General features: G+C 40.8%; 1 protein-coding gene across 1 annotated transcript in view; it reads left to right on the forward strand.

Annotated features, from left to right (window-relative positions):
• The window catches only part of SORCS1 (sortilin related VPS10 domain containing receptor 1), a 297,502-nt gene that overhangs the window by 232,207 nt on the left and 38,086 nt on the right, over positions 1 to 27,209 (forward strand). The window contains exons 9-18 of the mRNA XM_054382572.1: positions 655 to 834; positions 5,175 to 5,321; positions 10,421 to 10,523; positions 10,983 to 11,059; positions 12,622 to 12,713; positions 13,656 to 13,763; positions 14,761 to 14,878; positions 16,598 to 16,728; positions 25,322 to 25,435; positions 26,448 to 26,619. Coding sequence (XP_054238547.1) covers positions 655 to 834; positions 5,175 to 5,321; positions 10,421 to 10,523; positions 10,983 to 11,059; positions 12,622 to 12,713; positions 13,656 to 13,763; positions 14,761 to 14,878; positions 16,598 to 16,728; positions 25,322 to 25,435; positions 26,448 to 26,619 — 1,242 coding nt within the window. The remainder of the gene's footprint in view (positions 1 to 654; positions 835 to 5,174; positions 5,322 to 10,420; positions 10,524 to 10,982; positions 11,060 to 12,621; positions 12,714 to 13,655; positions 13,764 to 14,760; positions 14,879 to 16,597; positions 16,729 to 25,321; positions 25,436 to 26,447; positions 26,620 to 27,209) is intronic.

Below are 27,209 nucleotides of genomic sequence, written 5' to 3' on the forward strand. Positions count from 1 at the left end.
TTGTCTTTCTGTTATATTATTTGGGAGTGTGTTTATCACAGTGGTCCGGGTTCTTGGCTTGTAATCGATACTGTCATTAGAAGTAGTAAATAACAGCAGCACTGGCTGCAGACATTAACCAATTATATCCTCCTTGTGTCAGTTCCCAAGCATGCTGGGTTTCTGAGTGTTAGACAAGAAACAGATGTTTCAGATGCTGCCTTTTTTGTATTAAAAAACAAACACACAAAAATAAACCTCAAAACCATATCTTTAGTACCTGGGATTCCACAGTCACAAGAAGAATCACTCAAATGCCAAAAAGAAAACCCAAACCCACCCCAACAAATAAACAAAACTCCTCTGCCCAAACAAAGTAGTCATTAAAAGGGAAGTGTTGGTAGGGGGTGAGAAATGCTGCTGTGTAACAATGTATTGCCAGTGTAAACATTCAATTAACACCTCATCAGTTAATTACTACTTTGAATATTGGCAGAAGAGAACTGGTATAAAATATTCGTGGATGGAATTAGCTGTTTACAGGAGTGCTGCCTACAGTTTCTGATTAAACTCCAGCCTAAATATATCCCTTCCTCTTCCACAATTACTTTGCTGCCCTTGGAAATGACAGAGCATAGCTCCCTCTAGTAACCTTCTTCTCTTTTCTTTCCCCAGGACATGCATGTTATCAGCACAGATGAGAATCAGGTGTTTGCAGCTGTTCAAGAGTGGAACCAGAATGACACATACAATCTGTATATCTCCGACACCCGAGGCGTGTACTTCACCCTGGCCTTGGAAAATGTCAAGAGCAGTCAAGGGCTGGAGGGGAATGTGATGATTGACCTCTATGAGGTATGTCATGATGCCAAACGTCTCATTCCTCTCTCACACAGTGCCAGTACCATTTCATCTTGCACATCAGTCTTGTAATATGCATATCAACAGGGAGCCAAAAAACTACTAAGCATATTAAGATTTACCCTTCTTTTATTTAAGGGCCCTCAGTGCAATCAGCTGAGTTTCAAGGCCAGATTTTACACAGGTATTGAATTTAGTCCCAGCCTTATATTGTGATTCACTAAGAGATTGACTGCTGTATTCGCCTGTAGATTCTCAAATGAGGAAAACTCGTGGCTCTTTCAAGCATAGGAAGATGTGCATTGGAAGATACAGTGGAATAGTTCATTTAGTCTTTAGGAGGAACTCTCTTAGGTTTCTCAGCCAAAATCCTGCTGACTCACACTGGTCCAGCCTATGGCTCTGAAATGGCTCCCAGCACTCTGAATGGCATCATTCTCCAAATTTTGTTGTGTTTCTGACAGCCTGATCTCTTGTTTTAGAAGTGAAGGAGAGACAGGAATTTTTAGCTATCTTTGTCACCTTCCACAGCTTGGACTATTCTGGGAACTGCAGTGATTTTAGATACACCCTCTTGGGCTATCCCATGATCACCGAAATGCTCCTACCTTATTTTGACATCCCTTTTATCCTAGAACCTTCTCCTGACAAGTGCATTCTGCCTAAGCTCAGTTTATATTGTCTCCTATGACAGCTGATCCTAACAATAGGACTTTGATTCTACTGTGTTCTTTCACTTCACCTACTCTGCTTTACTTCTGAAGACAACACTCAGCTAAGTAGAAATTCTGTCTTCAACTGTTGAGAGTCAGCTTTTCTTTTCAGGTCTCCTCCAAGGGATTTTCTGACCATTTAGATTAAAGATCATGACCTAGATCTGGGTTCTTTGAAAATGAAGATGCCTCCCATACTTCTCATTCACAATTTGAATGTTAGCTCTGCTATATAGTTTTCCTTTAGCTGCCTTTTGCTTGGAAATCACTTTGAATTGTGCAAACGTGGTGTCCAGGTGTTATACATAAATGCAGATGAGCTGTAGGAGGATGGGCACTGGTATTTCAGTCATTTAGAGATTTTGACTATTAACCTGTTTTACTGCATTGTGTAAAGGTGTCCTACATCCCATGGGGAAAGAAAAGCCTTTGCTTTGTTTTACTAGGCTGACACCACACAGTAATCTGGGTTGAAATTGATGGAATTAGACTTGCAGCATCATATCTGTGGATTATTATCTAGATAGAAAGAATATTGGCTGACACTGAACCTGGCACGAGCCTTACATTCAAATTTGATGTTCTAGGGAACAGAAAGCCATCCAGCTTGATTCCCTCAGTAGGGTTGTTGCAAGTGAGGAAAGCTCTAGGGGTAAATGGAGATAAAGATGAGGGCAGGAGAAATCCATAGATAACTTAAAAGGAAGTGGGGAGATGGCAAAATGAGTGATTTGTGGTGACTGCACTATGTTTAGAAAAGCAAGATTATTTGAGAAGATGCCAAAGACCTGTTTAATGTGCATTTGTCTGTATGCATGTTTGTCAGGTGTTTTTCTGGTTGCACAGTAGTGAATGTGTTTGTGTGTGCAAATTCCTAAACTGATTCTACATCAAGGATAGATCTTCTCAGTGTCACTCAATGGGAAATTGCATTGGACAGGACATAAAATAGAAGTTCTTTCTTGGTGCCTCATCTAGTTCTTCCTTCTCCTGTAAGTCTTCAGGAGCCTTTCACTTGGAATTTGTCAGCGTGGGCATCTTCTGCTACTGGAACTTGTAGAGGATGAGGAGACCACTCTTATAGGGACAGTATTTGCCCTTCTGTATGTTGGACAGAGATGGACATGAGATTAGCCCTTCTGTCCACCATCCCCCAGTGCCACCATCTCCCAGTGGCACCATCAGTAGCACACTGGACTCAGCATTCAGTGGGTCTGCAGCCACTAAGATCATCTCATAGATCAAGGATAACTGGCTATTGGGTCTGAATTCCATTTCTAGTTCCTGTACCTCTCCAACAACATGGTATGACCCTGTTTGACTCTGTTGTTGAACTGGTCCACAGCAAAGCAATCCTGCCTGTGAGAATCCACCCCTGAAGTAGTAACAGCCTGTGAGGAGATGTCTTATAGCTATGGGATATATGCTTATCACTCTGGGACTTACATTTTTTTAGAAGTATGCATCTTGGCTGGGAAGTATATGTTTGCCATAGGAAGTTGGTGATAGGAAGGGAAGAATGTGTTTTGAGTCTTGTGTTTCAGTGTCTTGTATGAATACTTCCAAATCTGTGGTCAGCATTTGTATCTGCACACAGTGCGTTGAGGCTGGTGAGTGTTGTCTACAATGCTGGTGTGGGAGCTGATGGAGTGCTTTTCTCTCTGACCACTTGTGGTCATGCACTTCCATGCACAAGCCTTTGTCTCTTACGAACAGCAAGGAAAAAGAGATCCTTGTGTGTGTCACTGTCTGTATGCAAGAGGTGTATCTATTCCTTCTGAGAGTGCACAAACATGGATAGTGCCCGTGCTCTTCTTTTTCAGATTAAGCTGTCCAAGGCTGACAGTATAACTTACAGGTTGCTTTCTTGGGAAAGGATTCTGAGTCCCAGCCCATGACTAGAATCATAAAAAGACAAATTCACAGGGTTTCAGAACACATTTATCACCTGATATATAAAATGCCTTTTAATCATTTATGGCTAGCATTTCACAGGGACTATATAATACAACTATTTCAGGACAACAACAAAGGCAAGTACAAATGGAGCTATAGGCTCTGGCCTCTGGTAGTAAAGGCAGAACTATGTTATTTTTCTAGCCCTGTGTATTCATACAGTATCACTGAGAGACAGAGTACCCTTGTCTTTTCAGGGTGCCTTCCTACTACAGCAAAGAGATCCTGACCCTACTTGGGTGAGAACAAACAATCTGGCTAAGTAGTAGAAAATACTACCTTTTATGCTTGTATCAACAATGAATAGTTAAGTACTTAATTTAAAGACACTTGCCTATTATAGCAGGTCAAGTCTAAGTCTTTATGTAACTTTTAAGGGAATTCAGTGCCTTTGCTCAAGCAGGAAAGTGTTATTCAGAATGACTAAGTACAGCAGTGTACTGTACCAATGCCCTGAACACTAGTAGTCCCACAGCATGTGACTTAAAAGTGCAGTAAGATCCTATTCACTGAGAGCTGTAGCATCCAAATCCAGCCATGTAATTAAATCAGTTGAGCTGGAGCAGACTCTGAATCTGCTATGTAGCCATTTGCCAGGCGATGCCATCTGACTAATAACCTCTGTGAATAGAAAGTCTTGATGAATGATTCCGTGTACTGGTTCTCCATCATAAGAAGAGATGGGGTGGATAACTGAACAGCCTTGCTGAAACCCAAAAGTTTCTCACTTTCCCCCTCCTTCTCCCAGTTTCACTTCCCTTTTTATTGCAGTACTCAGATTGCAGAATGACAGCCTAACAAATTCATTCGCAAGCTGCTGCAGCTATTGGGCTATTGATTTTCAGTGTGCTGAAAGAAGATGGGAACATTCTGCAGTGTGAGTTGTGGTTTGAGGTTGACTTTTTTTTTTTTTTTTCCTCTGCACTAAGACACTTTTGGGCTTGATTCCAACATGAGTCCCTTAGCATCACGACTTTACAAAATCCTCCTGCAGGTCTATGCCATAAAGCTGTTGAGTAAAACACCAGGAAAAATAAAAGGATGAAAATCTCATTACTGGCTCTGTAACTAGCACTCTGGGTGGCTGTGCTTAAGTCTCTAGTGCTATGGTTTCCTCAAAATATGAAACCCAAATAAAAACATCTCTGTGCCCCAAGTTACCCTGTTGAAACACTGGTAATTATGAAGCACTTTGGGATCCTTAGATGAAGTCTCTTAAGCAGGCCATGTAAGCATAGAATCACTGAACTGCAAGTTTATGTATGTCCAATTTCTTTGCAAGGCCAAAACTGCTGCTGTTTCCTACTACTGCAGTGTGTGAGACAAATAATTGCTCTGTACCTATTTCATCTCTCGGTGGGGAAGATGCCTACACAGTTGAGAGGTTGTCACTGATAATACTATTGATTTCTTACCATGTTCCCATGCTGATTCTGAAATACAAGCTTGCTTTTCCATTTGTCACCTTTCCACCTGTGATGGTTTTATCTTGTCCCCAGCACCTCAAGTTTGCCTGCCTTTGATGCTTCTTGGCAATCCTTACCTTGACATCTACCACACTGACACAGCCACTAGATCCCTGTTGGGTTTGACTGGGCAAGAGAAACACAAGCACAGAGCCTGCATCGACTTGATCTATTTTTCAGCCATGTCAATTTTTCCTAGGTAGCAGGGATAAAGGGAATGTTCTTGGCTAACAAGAAGATTAACAACCAAGTGAAAACTTTCATCACCTACAATAAAGGGAGAGACTGGAGTTTGTTGCAGGCTCCGGACACTGATCTGAGAGGAAACCCCATTCACTGTCTCCTAGTAAGTACTTGGTGGGGAACTTGGTGGGTGGTAACATCCCAGAGCAATGTTTTTTTGTTCCAGGTAGCACAAAAAGGGAAGAACAACTCTTCTCTCCATGCTGCTAAAAGTGCAGTACCTCAGGCTTGGGCTGGCCCTGTGGTATTGCAAAAGTTTGCATTATAATTTTTCTTAATTTAATTTAATTTGTGGAGCGAAAGGAAGCATCAGAGATCAGTTTCTTTCTGCACAATTCATGGTCCCTGCCAAAAAGCAGGTGGACACCGTTTCTGCGCAGTTGGTTGTCTGGACACTAGATGGGAGGAGTGAGCTATTGTAGCTCAAGAACATGCAGGGACATAATAGCTTGAGACAGGCTCAAAGGGAAAGGAGAGATCTGATTTCTTTCAGGCCACTCCGTTGGCAGTATTAATATTTATCATGTTCTTTCTGAGCTCAGAATTGAGAATCCACAACATTCATCCAAATATAGCTGTGTGTTGGGTGTATATTGTATCTGTCTCTATACTTACGGATACAGATCCACATACAGGTAAGTCTTTAATCATCATTACATGCAAACACTTCCCAAATAGGAAAGCAAAATGGAAGCAATGTGAATACAATTGGAGATCTCTGTCAAATTAGAAAGCTTGGACTGATCTCAACATATTTTTCAGCCAATATAATCTAAATCCAGCAGTGGAGTAGTACTCAGAAACCCTTCAGGATTCTCAATTGCTTTTATATGATGCAAGTTTTAACATGGTTTGGGGTAGAATCAGGGGTGCTATTTAGACTGCTCTTCCTCCTGCTGTCAAATACCTGCATGTCAGGTAAAAAATCACAAACCAAAAAAGTTGTCCTTTCTCATTTTGAGGCTGTAAGTTTGTTACAATCTGAATCAGTGCTATATTTTGTGCATTGTGGTAAGCAGGTGAATGCTGTACTAATCTCTTACCTGAATTCCATGCCTTATTTCAACAGAAAAGGATAAAGAGCTTGATATTTGAAGCTGTTCAAATAATTGATTTTTTTTTTTTGATTGAGCCAAAATGCAAGTGTTTCATTTTCTGACCATCTTGGGAAAAAATAAATCAGGAGGACCTGGGGGTCAACCAGAAGAGTTATTTCAGAGCATGAATGAATTTGCTTGGGCTTGTTTTCTTCTTCCATACTCTAAAAATTGTGACTAATGACATTTTTTAAACCAAATCTTTCTGTGAGACAGAAACTGAAAATATGACATTCAGAAAACTTTGCATACATAAAGCAACTAATTTTTTTGAAGAGGCTTTTGTGTTTCAAATAGATTGTAATCTAGTTTTAAGTCAGATGAATGTACTTGGTACAAAACCCCACACCTTGACTTTTTCAAATTGCAACCAATTTTATCAGAAACTCAAGATTTTTATTGCATGCTATGATATATTTTAGGATCCTGGTAAAGGAGAAGAAATAAAAACCACGTGGGCAAGTAAAATCAAGTAAAGTTTATTCTCTTTCCATGAATTTCAGTTTTAAAGTCTGACAAAAGGTCTTTCTTGGTATTATGTGCTCCCATCCTTTACTCCACAGCAGATACTGATGCTTTCACACTTGGTTTTCAGTATAATTGTCTCTAGCAATAGGTCAGGCCACAGCAGTGTTTCATGTTCCAGCTCACTGGCAGAATGGGATCTGCCCTTTCCCAAGAGTGACAGGATGATCCCCAGCCTGCAAGTGCAATGCTGTGTCCTCTGTGTCTGGTTTTAAACCTAAACTAAAGGACAGTTAACACAGAAATAAGTACATATCAGCTAAGATGGCAACTAATTTGGTTAAGAGAGGATCTGGTTGAATCACAAGGCAAGCCAGACACAACCATCCCTCTACTGACAACATGCTCAAGGTGGTTTTCAAAGCATCTCAAAGAATTTTTTTTTCTTTTTTTTTCTTTTTTTGTGTGTGTGTCATGTGGCTCTGAATGATGAGAGAGGAAAACAATGAAATTCCACCTAATCACAAGATTTTGTTTTGTTTTTCTTGTTTATACCACTTGTTTTCCAGATGAATATACTTCATCTTCATAAAATCTGAAAAGTTATTATATCCCAAAGATTCTGGGGTTGTTCGCTTGCACTCTGAAGTGGTTAACTGAGGAGTAATTGTGTCTTGCAAGTTAGAGTCATCTGTCTTGGAGAGTTAATCAATTAGCTTTCGAGGGTGGTCTTGTGGTTAAAACACACGGATGAATCTCAGGAGAATCTTGAATCAGTTTTTAGGCCTATCTCAAATTTCCTTGGGCAACTCATTTATTTCCTCTGTGTCTCCCTTCTCCCAGTATCTGCTTGTTCCCTCCCACATTTTGTTTGTCCAGTCTGTATGGATTATAAAGATTTTAGGACAAAGATCCTTGTCTCATACGTGAGAGGCATTCATGCCACCTGCTAGCACAATAACTTAGCTGCCTAAGTGAGGTGTTTTGAATATATCTTCTGGAAGTGTTTTTCACTTTGCTTCTTGATATTGCAAATGAACAATTACTGTGACTACCTCTAGGTTTATGAATGATGTCTAGCATCATCCCTGTGTTTATAATACTTTACCCCACTCCTGATCTGGGACAGTCACTAATGATTTGTGTAATGCCATTGGAGATGGTTCAGGCGGGCTTTACAAATCAGCCAAGAAGTGAGTTTGTGGGTATTTATGATAAATTTTACTAAGAAGTGATGAGCTTCCTGAGAGTGGAGCATAAAAGTGCTGTCGTGAAAATAGTAGGAAGCAAGTGATAAACTCCAGCATGATTGTAAGAACCAGGGCAATGATCAGAGCAATGGGCTGTGTCACTGTCACTCATGCTTTATCTTCTGCCTAGGCTGTAAATGCTCCATGGCAGTTGTCTTTCCCTTGGTGACTGTGTGGCAGCTAGTGCAGCTGGATGCTAGGCAATGACAGGGAAGCCTGGAGGTGGTGGTTCTGATGATAATAATGATTTCAGTAGCCTGTTGGCAACAACAGGAAGGATAGAAACAATTGATGAGAATTCTGATAAAACAAAGCTGAGATAGCTGTACATGAGTTAAACTGTGGGAACTCAGGGAGGAACACAAAGGGACCAACAGTTTAACAGAACACAAACCAGACTGGAAAAATATCTGTTGATGGACTATATAAGGATACAGATGAAAGGATAGAGAAGGGAATGCTGCTGCAGTAAGGGCATGAGATAACCATGGTGGGCAGTAGTGTTTGGCTAGCATGGTTTTTACACCATGCTCACTTATCACTAAGCATTACTACACTCCAACCAGTAAGTCATGCCATTAAAAATACCATCTCTACTTAGGTGACTTGGCTTTTAATATTTGAGATACATATTCCCCTTCTGCATACTGTTTCTGAAATGAGACAACTCTGAAAGAAAACCTCTGGTAGAACAAAGATTTGAGTCTAACGAGATCTAATCTCTGTCAGAGTGGGGAATTGTCTGAGTGGGTGACATTAGCTACTGTCTTAAAAATGCCAGTATGGGCTTGGAGTATGTTAGTTTAAAAAATATGTTCTGTCTATTCACAACATATAAAAATGTAAAAGGAAAGAATTCATGCTCTTGTAATGCTTTTCCACTTCCTGCATGCATGTCAGCTCGATTTGGTTTTCATTCCCTCCCTGTGCCCTCAGGCTACTCCAGCAGCTGCCCTCACAAGGCTGTCAGTTTGAGTTAGGCTGCTCAGTACTTTCCACCTGGCAAGTTGTGTTCCCTTCTGCACAGCTCATGTCCCTTTTTCATGTCTCACATAAGTGAGAACTCCCATCCCACCCTACCACCTTCATTTGCCTTTGCCAAAAAAAACCAAAAACAAACCAACAACAACAACAAAAACCTGCTGTTCTCCACAGGGAGATTTTCAGTGTCATAAACACCTGCTGTGAGATGGGATGGGGTGGATATGTGGTCTTCCTATGGGGTTAGGTCTCCTCCAGAGGAAGCGTGGAAAACTTTGGGGGCAGCAGATGTAGCCTGTAGGCAGCTGATGCAAGACAGAAATACCTGCCTTCTTAGAGCCTTAAGGTCTTGAAGGTGAGTTGTTTCTCATGCATAGCCTGTCCTGCTTATTTTGCAGAGCCATGGAAGCTGAAGCATGGGCTTGGCTGTGTTTGTGCTGCTGTGTGATGTCCCACTCAACTGGGTCGATTTGCTCTAGGTTTTCTTGCCAGTATTTTTCCACCTCCCTTCCCTTAATATATTTCATGAAGCAGACTTAGGGAGGCTTGGAAGAAGAGAATACTAAAAATTAAACCCGAGAGAAGGCAAAAAATATCAGAAATTTTCAGCAATGATAACACTACAGAATTTGAAGGGAATTGTAACAGCACCTTTGGAAATCTGCCTGTCTTACTGTCTTGTTGAGCTGATTTATTTGGTACCATTCTGGTCTTAGCTGAGTACCTGACATACAAAATCAATACCAAATAGGTGAGGTTTCCATGGTTGTATTTGTATTGAAATCTCAAAGGTCACATCCAGATGGGGTGATGAAGCATTGTTTCAAACAACTTTTAAACAAACGCTTTCAAGTCCTGGTATTTCTTGTTGGTGCAGTGCAGAACAGAGTCCTATGTCAAAACTATTCAGAGTCAAGAATTGGTATAACACTGTCTTCATTAAGTTATTTCTTATGGCTAAGTAGTGGTGGCTCAGTACCACTTTGACAGGGTTATCTTGCTTCTTGTTACAGAGAGAGCTTGAGCACTGCTGCTCTGAGAGTTGCTTCAGTGTATCTGCAGCCTGCCTTGCATCCCATGAGAGCTAGGAGCCAGGGGGGCTAGGCAGTCCTTACCACCTGACCTTGCAAGTGTGGCTGCCTCCTTTGTGGTCACAGCCTCAAAGATCTTGTCCTTGTGAAACAGCTTAAGCTTAGTAAATCAGTTTCTCAGAGGGAAAAGGTTGTGTTAGAAAATGATACCAAAGCTCTCACAACAAAACCAAGGTGGTGGCCATGTCTTTCTAAGGGTGGTGAGTACAGCAATTAGGAAGTAATTCAGAAAGACTCTGTATTTATAAGCCTGTAGAAACAGGAGCATATGTTGCATATTGCGTCTGATTTTCACTTGTATTTATCCTTTCTCCATAGCCCTATTGCTCCCTTCATCTTCACCTGAAGGTCTCAGAGAATCCTTATACTTCAGGAAACATTGCCAGCCGAGACACTGCCCCCAGTATTATTGTAGCTTCAGGTATGAAACATTTAAAGAGTGCCTGTGTAAGACGTGCAGACACTGACCAAATACTGAGTTTGTGGTAGGTTGGGAGGGTGTTGAGTGGCTTGTGGAGTGTCACACCACCAGTATGGGGAAGGAAGACAGATTATCAAATAGAAGTCCCTATGGACCTTCAACTTGATGTATGTTGTTATGGAAACTGGCCTTCAAGACTAGGAGAGCACTTCTAGACCTCTACTCCCATCAGTGTAAGATTCAAATCAAATTGCTTTGCATACAGAGGTGCATAGAGCTGCATGGATTTATCTGTTTTTCTCCCAAATGAATGTTGTTCCCTTCCCTTTCCCCTCTTTCTCTTCCCAAAACTAGAAGTTCTATAATTGTGAAAGGTAAATAAATACATTTAGTCTCTTGCTGTTGCTAATCTGACTTTTTCTTGGAGTGTTACATCAGTGATCAATGTTCATCTTGCAGGTAATGTAGGCGCTGAACTATCAGACAATAACATCAGCATGTTTGTTTCTTCTGATGCTGGGAACACTTGGAGACAGGTAAATGGCACAGAATCACGTGTTTAAAGAGTAATCATAGGAAATTGTAGAAGTAGATTCAAACTGTCAGCTAATTTTTATTTCTTTTGGTTCAAGAGTAGCCTTTTTGCAAATCTTTGGGAAAGGGTAAATTCCTCGTCTGAGGGCTAGAGAGATGCTCAAAGGAAAGAAGTTCTTCACAGAAAGAGTGATTGCCCATTGGAATGGGCTACCCAGGGAGGAGGTGGGGTCAATGTCCCTGGAGATGTTTAAGAAGAGACTGGATGAGGCACTTAGTGCCATGGTCTAGTTGATTAGTTAGGGGTGGGTGATTGGTGAGATTTGATGTTCTTCAAGGTCTCTTCCAACCTGGTTGATTCTGTGATTCTATGACTGAATATGTCTTTAGACTTCGTATAACAGCAAATTATTTTTTGTAATTTTGCTCAGGGTATGACTTCAGTTTAACCCTGTAGCATAGTGAATAGGGTAAAACATGAATATTAAGGTGAGAGGATGTGTGGACTTTCACTGTGGTTCATTCCTTGTACCAATCAAACCATTTTTCTCTTTGTCTGCGGTTATACTTTCCTGAGAATCAGGAAATAGATGTGGGACTCATTTAATCAACTTGGACAAAGTTCAGTGTCTGTATAAACAGACTATTTTGCCTTCCTCTTCAGATAATGGAGAAGAAGAAGACAATTCAGGTCATCTTTTTCTGAAGCTACTCATCTCACTGTTAATTGTGGAAAGAAACTTGCTGATGAAGTGAAGTTCCTAACATTTAGTGGTATCCCACCTGCTGACAATACATTGCTACCCTTCAGTGTGTTTATCCTCAGAACAGAAAGTTCTATTATTCCTGTTTTCTGGATGGGATATCAGCCATGGAGAGAGAGAGGAAATCACTTTCCAGATTGGCAAAATCTGCTGTGTAAACTGGAGAGCAGATGCTTGCAGAAGGCTCATACAAAAAAAAAAAAAAAAAAAAAATTTTTACACTTTTGGTTTTCCAAGAATCTAATTATTTTACAATGTTTGACTTGCCCTCTTTTTTTCCATCTGCATTGCTTGTGTGAGATAGAAGGCCAGAATTGTGCAAATCCATGAACCACAGAATCACAGCATGCTAGGTGTTTGGAAAGGACCTCTAGAGATCATCAAGACCAACCCCCCTGCCAAAGTGGGAACACCTAGGGCAGGATGCACAAGGATGCATCCAGGCAGGTTGTGAAAGTCTCCACAGAAGGAGACTCCACAACCTCTCTGGGCAGCCTGCTCCAGTGCTGTCACCCTCACCATAGTTCTTCTTGAAACAAAAAATCTATCATTGAATAGAGGAAAATTGTTAATCCTTGCTAAAATCCATGTTTTTAACTTTCTATCAGGCAGAGGCAGGATGTATTTTCCAAGGACCCGATAAAACAAACCCAAGGAACTGTCTCTATACAGAATGTCTTCCTCTGCTCTGTAAATTCCTTCGCACATACCTGTCCTATGTTGTGGTTGTACTTAAAGAACTATGACATTTTGATGACAACAAGGGAAATGTATTTAAATATATGCCTTTTTGTCCCCAGATCTTTGAGGAAGAGCACAGTGTTCTGTACCTGGATCAAGGTGGAGTACTGGTTGCCATGAAACACACGTCTCTGCCTATTAGACATCTCTGGTAATGACTCTGTGCTAAATGTCTCCTGACCTTTTCATATGCCAGCAAGCAGTCAGTTAGGTGGCATCTAGAGTTTTCTAGTGCTACAATCCAGAAAATACCAGTGGAGATACTGGCAAACATTAACTCAGATAAAGCTAAGAAATTCTGGGAATTCCAGTTTGCAGAGTTTCAGCTTGGCCAGATCTGAGAAAAACTCCAGCTTCCCTGGTTTACCACAACTTGCCTTTTGGATTTGGTTATTTATGTAATATATATCTGGATTATGGTTTTGTCTCTTACTAAGCTACCACAGTACTCTTCGTGTTCAAAATTATCGATGAACTTGTGACAGGTGGAACTTATGAACTGGAATGTTGTTAAATAGGTTCAGGGTATATACAGCCAATAAGGCAAAAGTGTCCCTGCTAGTTACCTTTCTTGAATACAGTTTTCTGCTATTTTTGCATGATTTACTTGCACTACAGTCACTGTCATATCAATATCTGAAACACATAGACCCAAGTCTTAAGAAGCAATGAATCATTACAAGCTTTCACTTAGACTCACCACAGGGAAGACTGCTGGTTGGAGCAGCAAAACTCCTGTGCTCCAGAAATCTAATGTCTTACATTGGTGAGCCAAAAATATGATGCTCAAAATCACTTTTTAATTTATTTTTTAATCCTAGCCTTAGGATACATTTTTCCCTTAAAGCATGAATCTCTTAACACATTTCTACTGTTGAAGTGTTGGCCATGGGTTACTGGTATGATGCCAAGCAAGTTTGATTAATGCTTTGATTTATGATACTTCTTTAAAACATTGCTACTTAAAGAATGAAAAATGCAGTATCCAAGAACACTGCTTCCTACATCTTCATAGAAGCTGATTTGGACCAGACAGTCTCAAGTAAAGTAAGAGAGGAAGGAAAGAAGACACTAATTCTGCTTTCTCCACCAGGTTAAGTTTTGATGAAGGAAGATCTTGGAGCAAGTATAGTTTCACATCCCTCCCACTGTTTGTAGATGGAGTTTTAGGGGAACCTGGAGAGGAAACTCTCATCATGACGTGAGTGAGCCATCATGCTACTGTTGATGGGAACTGCACTGTAAATATGTTATCAGGCTTGCTGGGGACCAAACCAAGTGTGAAGCCAGGAGCATGCAGGCTTCTGTTGCTAAATTATCAATGCTTATTTATGATACTATTGAAAGAGTGACAACATGGTTCCTTGCAAGCTGCAAAAACATTATCACTTAGCTTATCAGCATGAAACCTGTCTCCTCAAATTGAATGTGTTCTAAAGCAGAATTACTCATGACAAATGAATATTTGAAAGAGAAATGGTGGGATATTTTTATAACTCTGCTTTTGCTACTACTTCTTTCTTTTTTTTTTTCTTTTCCTTAACTGAGACAGAAAAATGAAGACATTCTTTTGTAAAAAATGAATGACAAAATGTTGCCTGGAGGCTGACTCATGAAAAATTATGATAGTTTCAATGTGCTATGCTGAGTTCTGCAGGATGCATAAATCTGGATTCACCCTGCCAGAAACTGTGACATTTTACCTGAGATAGATTTGCAAAAAACACAGAAAAATTCGGTTTCTGTCTGTAAAAAATGAACTGACCTATAATAAACAGAATATGTGGCTTGGAAGCTAACCTGAGTTAACAGAGATGTATGAAGAATCTTCCTTTCAGAATCTGATTTTAATGTGTGTGGGATTCCCAAAGCTTATAATTGAGATATCAAACTTGTATAGGTATAACTGTCTCCAGCCCCATGTCAAGTCTTCTCTGTACAGTCATTCTGGGGACTGATGTAAGTGGGAGGACCTTGATTCATAGAATAAAACCTAGATGCAATTTTTTAAGAGGGTTGTAGATAATTAGCAGCCTAAGTTTCCTTTTCATTATGTTAGTCAAGTGAAAATCAGTAAGACTGGCACTCTTAAGGCAATGCAGGTCTGTTGGAAATTTGTGGGTGACTGTACCTCTGTAACTACCAGGCTCCATCTGCTGCTACCTTTTGCTGTATACTCTTTCTGCTGTGTTCTGTAGAGTGTTTGGCCATTTCAGCCACCGCTCTGAGTGGCAGCTGGTGAAGATAGACTACAAGTCTATTTTTGATCGGAGGTGTGCAGAAGAGGACTACAGGCCTTGGCAACTCCATAGCCAGGTGAGGAGCAAGGAGGCTGGGGATATGACCTGGAGTTACTAATGATCCTACAGTTAAAGATCTTTCCCTGTTTGTTTGGTGTATTAGACTGTTCTTTACTGGATGAGTCTGTTCTATTAGTTACATAGATGTGTTGGCCTCAGATTAGTCTCTGAAAGCTTTGCAGGGTGGAGAGCTGCCTTTTGGGTTTTACTCTCACTGCAGGCAGCCATCTCAGGCCAGAGCTGAAAAATCCAACAACAACAGAAGCACTGCCACTGAGGGAGTCCTGACCTCCTTAACTCTTACATCTCTCATCCAATTTTCCTGTCCTTACCTCCTTTCTCCTCCTTCATCTTTCTGTGTGCTCAGAGCCAGTATCTTCAGACCCTTCTAGTTGCTTTCACACTTGTTTTTCCAAATTCCGACCCTCTTATCCTTATTTCTCACTGACTTGGTTTCATCCTTGTTCTGTGTCTCTCAGCAGTGGTACACCTGCTGTGGGAGTCAGGCACTGAGCCCCTTGTCCTTTGCACCTTGAATGCAGCTGCTACATCACTCCAAGAACCATTGCTTAAGCGCGCAACAAAGCGATGTGGTTCACATGGTGTCTGTGCCTGCCTTGAGGCACCTTCCCAGCTCTGCCAAGCTTATGGCCCAAATTCTGCAGTTATATAAACACCACAGGCTCCACTGAAGTCTAAAGCAAAATACCCATTTATATCATCAAAGGTTGTCTTTCTGTATATATCTTGCTGGAGAAGAATCTAATAATGAAGATGAAGTGAAAATAGCTTGACTCAGAGTAGCTGCTGACACAAGGCACAACTACACACTAAAAATACTGGTTATGACTTAGATTCTTAGATTCTGAAAGTCACTACAGCTTCTTTGACATTCAGTGAGCCAGAGCATTTCAAATCTGTGGCTATTTGGTCCCTTCTGATTCATGGGCAAATCAAAACCATGGAAAGTTTCTCTTCCTACAGCAATTTTAACAGCAAAAAAGGTAACAAGTGAGACCCCACTGTATTTTGGGTTTTTTACTTGCTTGTGCTTGCATAAGCAAAAACGCCAAGTATTTTGCAGTATATCTTTGAAGATGTTGGCTTTTGGAGCTTGCAGAACTATTTTTAGGAAGGCTGCTGTGGACTCTTACCTTTTAAGTTGCTTTCCATTGGGGTTCCCCAAATAGAAATATTTAGCAGCATACTGAAGATAGGAGTGAAAAAAAACAAGAAAGTTTTAGCATTCATGTGAGAAGTCAAACTCTGTAAAACTTGAACTTGTAATCCTTGGACAGTAGCTGCATATACACATATTACTAATTTCTACTGAACACAAATATTGCCAAAGAGATCAGAGCAGAAAAATAGACCTCCTCTGTATCTTAGACTGCATAAGGAGCAGACTGTGTTTTCAGTTGCTGTGAAACCTAATCTATAAACGAGGAGTGGAGCTGGATCAATTGTTCATTGACTTTGGAACAAATTCAGAACTGAGTCAAATACATAAGGAACCTTAGATCATTTCTTGGTGAGTATTGGAAAAGCTGGTTTAGTTTTAGTTAAAGCTTCAGTAGCTTTAATTAGCTCCAGTGTACTGACATGGCATTTGACTTCCTACCCTCGTTGCCTGAGTCACAGCTTCTGTTGCACAGGCTTGAAAACTCTGGGTGATACAAATAGCCTGCTGGTTGTCAGAGAAAGCTTTTTTTTTTTTGTTTGTTTTTATTTCCAGGGAGAAGCTTGCATCATGGGAGCCAAAAGGATCTACAGGAAGCGCAAATCAGACAAGAAATGCATGCAAGGAAAATATGCTGGGGGCATGACCTCGGAGCCCTGCGTGTGCACAGAGGCAGACTTTGACTGGTAAGCAAAGGGCACAGGAACTGTCTACTCTCTATCACATCAGTGCAGGGCTACTAGAGATGCTGTAACCTTAAAGAGAGTAGAAATTAATAAATTTGCAGGTAGCCACATAGACTGCTCCCTGATAGTGCAAGTATGTCAAAAGAAGGAAAGGTGGAATAAATATCTGTAATCTGCTAAGCCTCCCACAAAATTGGTTCTGAGCAGACCATTTTCCAAGTCACATCCAAGCACTGTGCAGCATTAAGATAAAAGGTCTAATTAGCTCATCTGACCAAGGATGACAGTGAAAGTAGTATGTAAGACAACTATAGTGTGTCTAAAACCCCAAATCTTCAGACATACACACACACATATATGTATATGAGTAAAAGTAAATATATTCATATACAAACTAGCCCTTCAGCTTCTGGAAATCAAGTGTATAGGGAATTCCTGGATCATTTGATATATAGGGGCCGTCATGTTTGATAGTTTCCAACAGACATTGCCTTCACGATTTTGGTGAATCTTCTTCTGAAGCCTTTTCCTCTCTGCAGTATGCTGTGGAAAACAAAAATCCAGTGGTGAGTTATGAAGGAAGTGATAAAATGTTCAGCTTCTAGTTTCACTTCAAGTTTTCTGCTGACTTGTAGCAGTTTGCACAGAAAAGGCAGAGAACATCATTATTGAAATCTCTCTGTCACCTGTTTTCTCCAAGTCTGAAACAGTCTCAGGTACCTTAGAAGAGAGAAAAGGTGGATCATTGGTAGTGCTGATAAACCACCTTTGTGCCTCACCCTGTTGTATCTATGCCATGTTATTAATTAAACCCAGAATCTGTAACATGTAACCTGAAGAGGTTAATCTCTTAAATATTTGCTATATGAGTTTATTCCAAGACCATGGAAATTTACAGCATTTTCCTTCTCACTCTCCCATGACTACAGTTAGGGAGAAGATACCTCAGTTTTGTGTGCAGTTCATCATTTAGATGTCAAAAAGTCCTGGATTTCAATTATTCAGTGTATCTCTAGCAATGTAAAAGAAGATAGCAGACAACAACAACCACCAAAACCAAAAACACCCACACAAAAAAACAACCAACCAACCAACCAAACACAACCAATCAACCAAACCAAAACCCAAGCCAAAACAAAACCCCAAAAGAAAAAAAAAAGGGAAAAAATTTCCACGAATAGGAATTAAATTCCCTGAAGATTTTGACCCTCTTGTAGTTTGCAGTACAAAGCTGTGCCAAGCTTATATCAAGGCTCAGGAAAACTGATGGGATAAACAGTGGTTAAACCCCTTACACTCATAAGGGATGCACACTCATGAAACACTTCTGACAAAAATATGCTTTCTTTCCAGAACTTCTCCCTCTTTGAGAATGTATGTTTTTATTGCATTAAAATTGATTGTGTGGTTTACTGCTATAAAGCTTGGTTGGTAGGGACAGAAGAAAAGAACCATGGTGACATTTGCTGGGGGAAACGTGCTTTTATTTCTTTAATGTTCACTGTGAAGAAACTTTCTCCAAAACGTCTCAAGGAGAAAGCTTGAATGGTTGGGGCTGTATGACAGACTCTCACAGTTCACACACATCAACCAGAGCCCTGAAATCTGTTGGAAGAGGTAGAATTAGAACTTAGAGAAAGTCATGTCATTAAAAGTAGCCTAAGAAAAGTACCCTTAAAAATACTGCAGCTCTCTGTGTTAAGCTGACTGATAGAAAATCTTCCTGACCTAGGAGAGCCTTTCTCCTTCTGATGGAATCAGACTTGGTTTCAAGCAGACTGTCATGATCCCCTCCAGTTCTTTCTGAGCTCTTGTTCTTCCTACAGTCCTCAGAACTGGATTTTATACTTTATCCATTTCAGCTTCCTTCCCCTCTGCCTCTGAGGAAAAAAACCTGAAACATTGCTTTAAGCATGCAGTTCAGAAATGTTTACCAGCAATATTCATTGCTTATTTATCTATTTAATACAGTCAGGAGCATAGTTTTACATAGGTGGACATAAAAGCCACAGGGAACAGAAGACAGAGGTTTACCAAAGAAGGAGAAAAGAGATGTCAAGAAAAAAAAGCCACTCTGCTGACTCTACTGCATTTCTTAGCCCAGTTTATTGTGCTAAGAAAGGCAAATCTGCTGCTGTGCCATAGCTTTCAGTGCCTGCCTTGTCGATTACTGCATTAGGCTTTGCTGCTGATGCAACCTGTGAAAGCTGGTCCAAAGAGCCTTTTGGAGGAAATTGGTGAATGGATTCCTTCTGTGGAAAAATGTCCTCCTTTGGGGTCCTTCCTGCACAAGGAAGAAGCACTTTCATCATTCTCACTCATGGCATTTCAGCAGTGCTTTTGAATTCCCTATTTCTCTTTTGTTTTACCAGGCAGGGATCTTAATTGAAGCACATTGAAGGGGACATGAATGCTCCAGGCAGGGAGAAGCCCCATAGCTCTCTGCACTTGATTTTGCAATCTTTTTGGTCAGCTTTTCGTATTAGCATCAATGGTTGCAGGACCCAGACATGTATAGAATTAAAGAAAACAACAATCCCTGCCCTAGTCAGAGCAGGACATTCTTTGCCCTTTAAACACTGAGTTTGTATGGAGCAGATTTTATTGTCTAAGCTTGTCAGAGCTTGGAGTGAAAAATTGTATCTGTGTGGTCAGGTAAAGTGTGTAGGGGGGGAGAAGGGAAGAAGGTTATTGTTGTTAATACTGCGAATGCTTTTTTATCAGTTCAGTGGAAATAAACGTGAGTTATAGAAGACATAAAGATTTTATCATGCTTTTTTCTCTTGGTAATATCAAAGAACTCCAGGTTCATTTCAAATCTGTATTCAGCCCACGGTAGGTTTTTCTCAGAGAAAGGGCACGTTTGTTTATTGTTTTACACAGCAGCAAAACTGAGTGACATTAGAAATTACTGTAGTTTCTCTAGCCTTGGGAGCTCGTACTCTTCTGGCAGGAGACATCTCTTATCATGGGCTGGAACCCATGGGGACCGGGCTGAAGCGGCAGGCGTTCATTCTGCGTGCAGGGGCTGAGGCTGACAGCCAGAGGGCAATAGTGCTTCAGGAATGGGGACGAGTGGAAACGTGCGCAAGCCCTCGGCGAACCTGTCCTAGCAACGGCCTAGAAACCAGAGTGTCCTTCTTCATTTCATTGATTTGGGTAAATGGATGACACCGTTACTTGTGTGTTATTAAAGCATTAATTTACCCGGTTTCCTTACACTGTGTTCCTTCCTGCCGTTGGAGCATTATTACGGCAATATCTCTTAAGCAGAAACACCTTCTAGACACAGATGGAAATCTTTGGTGGTGTTCATCCTTCAGCTCTACCCGTCTCCCTGGTCCTTTAATAGAATCTTTGAGTAGAGTGTCTCACTGTCAGTCCTCGCTTTGAGCCTACTGTCATTAATACTGAGGGCTTCTTCTGTCAGTATCCCCATATCACACACCTTTGTGAGAGGCATGAGTCTGCTGATACTGGTGCTGCTGGCTTTGGATTGCTAGGCAGGCACAAAGGAGCCTTAGTGCAATTGAGAATCAGGTCTGTTTCTTTTGCTGATGACAGCAGAAAGGATTTGGCTAGCTCTGTTTTCTATGGTCTGGCACTTAAATCACAGACCCGCCTGCGAGATTTAATTCCTGTGCTAAAATGTCAGAATCCTGTGTCGTGAGAAACTGTGCTGACAAACCGTGGGGAGGCAGAAGGCAGATACTGAATGTGATTAGAGTCTCTTGGCTTTGTGTGCTCCCACTCAGCAGTTCAGACTGTCATGCAGGTGCCGGTTCTGAAACACACATACGTTTGCACCCTTAGGTTAACTAACTTTGCTTTATCATTGAGATAGGCTTGGTTAGCTAAAGAATAGAATCATAGAATCAGTCAGGGTTGGAAGGTTCCACAAGGATCATCTAGTTCTAGAATAGAATCATAGAATCAGACAGGGTTGGAAGGGACCACAAGGATCATCCAGTTCCAACCCCCCTGCCATGGGCAGGGACACCTCACACTAGATCAGGCTGGCCAGAGCCTCATCCAGCCTGGCCTTAAACACCTCCAGGGATGGGGCCTCAACCACCTCCCTGGATAACCCATTCCAGGATCTCACCACTCTCATGGGGAAGAACTTCTTCCTCACCTCCACTCTGAATCTTCCCACTTCCAGCTTTATTCCATTCCCCCTGGTCCTGTCACTGCCTGATATCCTAATAGTATTTTTTTACTTAATTTTTAATACATTTGGAATGCTTGTGGAAAATGCTGATTCACTACGTGAAGTCTATGAGACACCTCTGCATCTTCAGGGGCCTAGATATTTACCAGGCATAGATTTACTGGATGCATTCTTAGGATTTTAGTTTCCCTGTTAACATAAGCTGGTATAGCTTGGTTTTAAATACTGGGATGCAGTAATAATTACCAGCTGAATCCATCCTTTTATGAGAAATATTCCATGTCAGGTCCTGTAGGAAGCAAGAACAGCTCCTCTTTAACACAAATCTACATTTGCATCATAGTTCAATATTAGACAATGATATTCCATGAATAAAAAGGTGGTAAAACTTTTCCACAGCAAGTTTTTTTGTTTTGTGGTTTTGTGGGGGTTTTTTGTTTGTTTGTTTGTTTTTTTCCCACAAGGGCTTTTGGAAACTGAAGGACAAAGGTGACCATAACAACAGATACCTCAATTCCACCCCATTAAATGTCTGAAAGACTTGCAAAATAGCATTTCCACTTTCTGGCATTGTTGAACTTAAGGTGAAGCTACCAGTGTTAAGGAAGTCCTGTGTTTACATGTTGATTTGTAGAAGATCTGAGCATGGCAAACATTCATCTGACTTTTCTGCTTATTTCTATATCTTAAAATAGTGGGAATTTAATAATTTCATGTAGATTTACAGTTCTTTCATGTCAGTATGTTTGTCAGGTCTGTATTCAAACTACAAACTTCCTTAAGGGTTTTTGTTTTGTTTGATTATTACCCATGCTGCAGATAATCTTAGATAAGGGAACTTGCCAGAATCTTTGAGCAGGGATACAGAACTTCTGGAATAAATTTGGATTTGTTTGTAATTACAGAGAAGGATTTGCAATCCTACTTGATCAAGACAAATAGGAGACACTGGAACAGGTTGCCCAGGGAGGTGGTAGAAGCCTCATCTCTGGGGGGTTTTAAGGCTAGGCTGGATGTGGCTCTGAGCAACCTGATCTAGTGTGAGGTGTCCCTGCCCATGGCAGGGGGGGGGGGGGTTGGAACTAGATGATCCTTGTGGTCCCTTCCAACCCTGACAATTCTCTGATTCTATGATTCCAGTTTAAACCAATAAAATTGGCCAGGATAGAACCATCATGAGTGAGAGCCACAAGATAGGCTGCTTCACACTGATAAAAGAATCACTACTGCTCCTAAATGCTTCACTCTTTTTTTTTTTTTTTTTCCTTGATAAGTACATGATCTATTTTATCTGTGTTCCTCTCAGGCAGGAACAAAATATCATCAATATATGCAAATTCCAGTTCTCAGTAACCAGGCAATGACTCGACTAGCTGATTGCAGTCTAAAGCTGATGCCTTCCCTGTCTCCAGATTTTGCTACTGGCTCGTGCTATGGCAATCCAATTGATGCTAATGCTTGCTGATTGCTACAAAGCCTGTTGTGCCAAATTGTAGGCAGCAATTTATTGTCAGCATCAGTGTTCTGCGTGCACCAGGCTGTAGCCAAGGAATTCATTAGATTCCAGAAGTGCGGAGGTGAACGAGGGGCTGGTGCATCTGTAGAGAGATGTGGAACAGCAATTCATGTCATTTACTGGGATGGTGTTTCTCTAGGGCCTTAATGAGCCAGGAGATTTGCAAGCCTGCAAACAACACTGAAACTTCTGTGCTTAGAACTCTTTCTGCTGTGGAAAATCCTATGACTTCATCCTCTTGGCTTTGGGAAATATGATCCAAGTATAGGCAAACCTAAGTAAGTCAGGCTTGGCTAGTCCAGATGGATGGGTAGTAACAGGAATAAAAATTATGGCAAGTGTCTAGGCTCGTGTATAGTAAGAAATCCCAGACTGATACTACTGCATCAGATTGGACTGTGGCTAGCAGTCCCCTCTGAGGCAGATTTCACTGTATTATTTTGTTTTGTTTTCACCTGATTACAGAACACTGTGTGTGTACAGTGTTACAGCTTTTTAATTAGGGTGACACATGATAACTGAGGAATACAGCACTGCAGAGTGTTGACATATTAATTACTAAAATACAGGAGACCCACTTGCATGTAAATATTTGTTTTCTCTAAGCAAATCAGAATGGTGTTATTCTTCATCATAAAGTGTATTCTGCAGCTATAGTGTTCCTAGTCCAACAAGGATGATTAGAGAAACACATGGCTGATGCTTCCAAAGCAATTAAGCAACATCAGTCAGTAGCATCTGAGTAAATAGATTGATGAAAATTCAATCAAAAAAAAGAGGAAAAGACCATTTAGGTCATCTACTTCATTGCTGTTTCCTAGAGTATGCTCTCAATTACTTATTGTAGATATCCCAAGCACTGCAGCTGCCAAAATGTTCCTTTGGAGCAGTTGTGCAGTCTAATAGTCATTTAGGAGTTTTCCCAAGTGATATGCAGCTTTAGTTGTCTTTTGCTTAATGACTTTTTAAAATTTCTTCTTCTTCAGATTACCTCAAAACATTTTTTTCTTGGTTCAGAAAGAAAACTTGCAGGCAGGAGTAAAAAGGGGTGATGAAATTCTTCTCAATGTTCTACTTTTTGTAACAAGTATGAGAAATTTAACAAAAATAAACTGCAAAATATTCTATCACTCTTTCCTTCATCTCATATCTTAGATCAGTACCAGACTTCTTGAAATTTAATAGTGATACATCAAGTTCGTGGTTTAAGCTGTCATACTTTGGTCTTAGACACCTAGATCTGTCCAGTAGGTGGCCTCTGGACACCTTGTCTTCCCAGTTGCCTCATGCATAGGCATACACTCATGGAACAGGTCTTACAAGCAGGTCTAGACCTATATGGCTTTACACCACTATCCATTCCTTCAGACTTCTTGGTCTCTCCAGTAACCAATTCACAGACCTAGTATCCAGCCCAGACTTACGACCACATCAGCACCTAAATTCCAAGTCTTCTGTTCTACTCACTGACTTGTCTGGCTTGGTGCTTACCTGCACAGCATGCACACACTTCAGTTAGTCCTGTTACTGGCAGTGTGGGTAAGTGGACCACTGTGATTCGTGGTCTGAGACCAGTTACAGAGACTTAGACCACCACACACATGCACACAGAACAGATAGCCACTCACCTAGGGAAATAGAAATGGAGGTGCCAGATGCACTTCCCTGCATGATGCGTGATGACCCCCATACCCCTGTGTGCAGTAATCCCTCTCAGTGATCTGCAAAGTGATCTAGGGAGTGCACGCCCATTGATGATCTCACCCTCACCATGGGCTGATGGCTGTAATGTGACAGCCCTGTGAGGAGCTGGGGCAGAGGATCCACTGACTCCAGTCCTCTGCCTCCTGTTTCAATCACTGTTTCTTTATGTATACAGGAATCACATAATCTAATGCTGCCTTAATACCCTCTTCTTAGAGTATTAGGCTGTTTGAGACTATGACATTAAAGATAATAAGCAAAAAAAAAAAGTTCAAAGAAGTGAAATTTTAAGATCAAGAAACATGCTGTAACTGGAATATTGGAATGGAGCTGGTGGACTCTCTATAGCAGTTCTCAGAAGTGACATCCCATTAACTTCTCCATTATGGACTATGAAGAAAGTTTAATAAAAGGAATAAGAATGATTTTCCAACAAAACATTGCTCATTACTCAATGGCTGGAGAGTAATTCAACGTGTGAGTGGAATACTGATCAGAGAGGATTTTTGTTTGTTTATTTGTTCCACGATAACAATTTTTGTAGAGTCTTTGCGTACTTGGAATCAAGAACAATTGGAACTGTTGTTTGGTGGAACCACAGCAAATTGGACCCAAAATGGGCCAAAAGATTACAGTTTGACTCATTGTTTCTAACATACAATTTTTAGTAGCATTTCTTCTTCCAAACAAAAGCAGAATTGAAGATTACAGCCTTCTTTTCCATTACCTAATAGCTTGTTAGTGCCTTCAGCAGCAAACTCTCTCAGGGCTGTAAATTTTCCTCTGCAGCTCATGTGATACGGCTTCCAAATACAATTAACTGTTTAGCACTTCGGTTTTCTAAGGTATGACTGAGAGAGCTGTGACTGAACTTAGTTTAGATCTCTAGCTGCCTTTATATTTGAGTGTAGAGCTGAACCCAGAAAGCACTGTTAGACTGTGGAGAGAGAACTCGTAGTGCAATAGCTCACATATTATCTGGTCTGGTTCTGCTTGTTTATACTGGGGTATATGCAAGATAATTCTACCCCCAAATAAACAATTAAATGGGACGAAGAATCTGTTCTATCAATAAAAAGACAATTCCTAGTAAACAGATTGAGGAAAGTCAAAACTTGTATCAAGAGTAGAGAGCATGAGCTAATGCTTGTTCTTTTGTTGTTTGTTTTTTTGTGTGGTGATTTCTTTTGACTCTGAAACAGTGATTATGGATATGAACGTCACAGCAATGGGCAGTGTTTGCCAGCATTCTGGTATAACCCATCTTCCTTGTCAAAAGACTGTAGCCTTGGACAGAGTTATCTCAACAGTACTGGGTAAGTGGCACACCAGACTTTATTTAGCTAAAGCACCCACATGGATTTTTAATCCAACAACAACTACAGCTTGCATTTACTAAAGGGATCTCAAAGATGGGTGAAGCCCTTGGGACCTTATCTTCACTGATTTTGGTTGAGTCCACACTCTGGCACTCCAGATCTTCATCATGTATGGTGCCTTTCTCTGAAAAATGATGCCTTAAAGAAACTGGGGGATGAAGCCAAGTTGGAAAGAGCAAATCACTAAAGTCCCTGAAAAGGCTTCTCTTAAAATCACATGGTTTGGGTGAGGCAGAAACAGTGGAAAATAAATTAGAGGTTAAATTTACATATATGTGAACTGAAGTAATAAATGAGCAGCTAGCCTGAATGCTGATTATTCTTTTTTCCTATTGGAAGTCACTGGAAGATGTAGTTTTAAGTTAAGATACTGATCTCAAACTTCATTTTTGTGGTGATTAAAGCAAATGAAGGAACCCAAGCTGTCTTTTAGTGCTTTTTACACTCAAAGATAGGAAGAATTTGTTTTTGTTTTTTTTTTCTTCAGCTTTCTTATTTTTGTTGCTTTTAAGGGTTGCATCTTTAGAGAGAGTTGCCTCACAACTGATAAGAAGAGGAGAGCGTGTGAAAAAAGCTTTGAACTGTGCTTAACAGTAATGGAATAAAAACCATTCTGTATGTGGATGTAATTTATTTATAACTTTATATTTATTTACCATGTACCATAGATCACCATATAATTTTGTGGTTTAGACTGGTTTTTTTTTCTTTTTTAGTGTGTGGTTTGTAGGTGTGCCCTGCAGGAAAACACTATGCTCAGTTATCAAGAGCATTAACTCTTTGTACGTTTGACACACGAGGAGTGCCTGGCTGAGATAAATACTGAACTGTGTTTGCGAATGTGTTTTCTTCCAACCTCCTCTGGCCTGAAGAACCTCAGAAATGCCTCCCTGTTCCCAGCTATGCTCCCTGTCAGTCTCCTCCACAGATTTCCCTTTTTTGTTTTCAGATACCGGAAAGTAGTTTCTAACAACTGCACGGACGGTGTGCGGGAGCGGTACACAGCAAAACCACAGCAGTGTCCTGGCAAAGCCCCCCAGGGCCTTCGCATAGTCACAGCTGATGGCAAGCTGACAGCCGAGCAAGGACACAATGTCACTTTCCTGGTGCAGCTGGAAGAGGTAAGCTCTATTTTTATGTTATATCCCAGACCCCATGGGTGTGTTTGAGTCCGACTCGTGCCAGACAAAAAGTTTGCAAGGTGGTGGAGAGGTGAACCAAGAGAGCGTGAGATAAAGTCAGTCGGTTCCACAGTGCGGCTTGGTGGGGGATGCACTAAAATGCAACGAGTGGTGTGTGGAGTTGGTGACACTAACAGTATTGCAGTGCATAGAGTAATAGCTGGGAGAAATTGATAAAACTGGGAACTTGTTTGCTTTGGGAATTTCACAGTAGACCTGGAGAGTGCAGGTTTGAATCCTGAACCCCACCCTTACCTACACTTTTGACTTCCCTTCTGTGTTTGAAACTGAATTTCCATTTTCACCTACCACCGGCTTTCAACTAGGCATGGCTACAAGTACATTTGCAGACTTGTCCCCATTGCATAAGTTAGTACGTGTTGTTTAGACATTTGTGGATGAAATCTCAGGATGTCTTCAGCAGCATTATTAATTTCTGAATTCCTAGACAAAAACATTTAAAACCTTTTTCTTTTCCTTTTTTTTTCTTCTCAGTAATTCGTTATCAATGTTTAATTGTGGGTTTCTAG

This window comes from Indicator indicator, chromosome 7 (assembly GCF_027791375.1).
Source record: "Indicator indicator isolate 239-I01 chromosome 7, UM_Iind_1.1, whole genome shotgun sequence".
Classification (NCBI taxonomy): Eukaryota; Metazoa; Chordata; class Aves; order Piciformes; family Indicatoridae; genus Indicator; species Indicator indicator.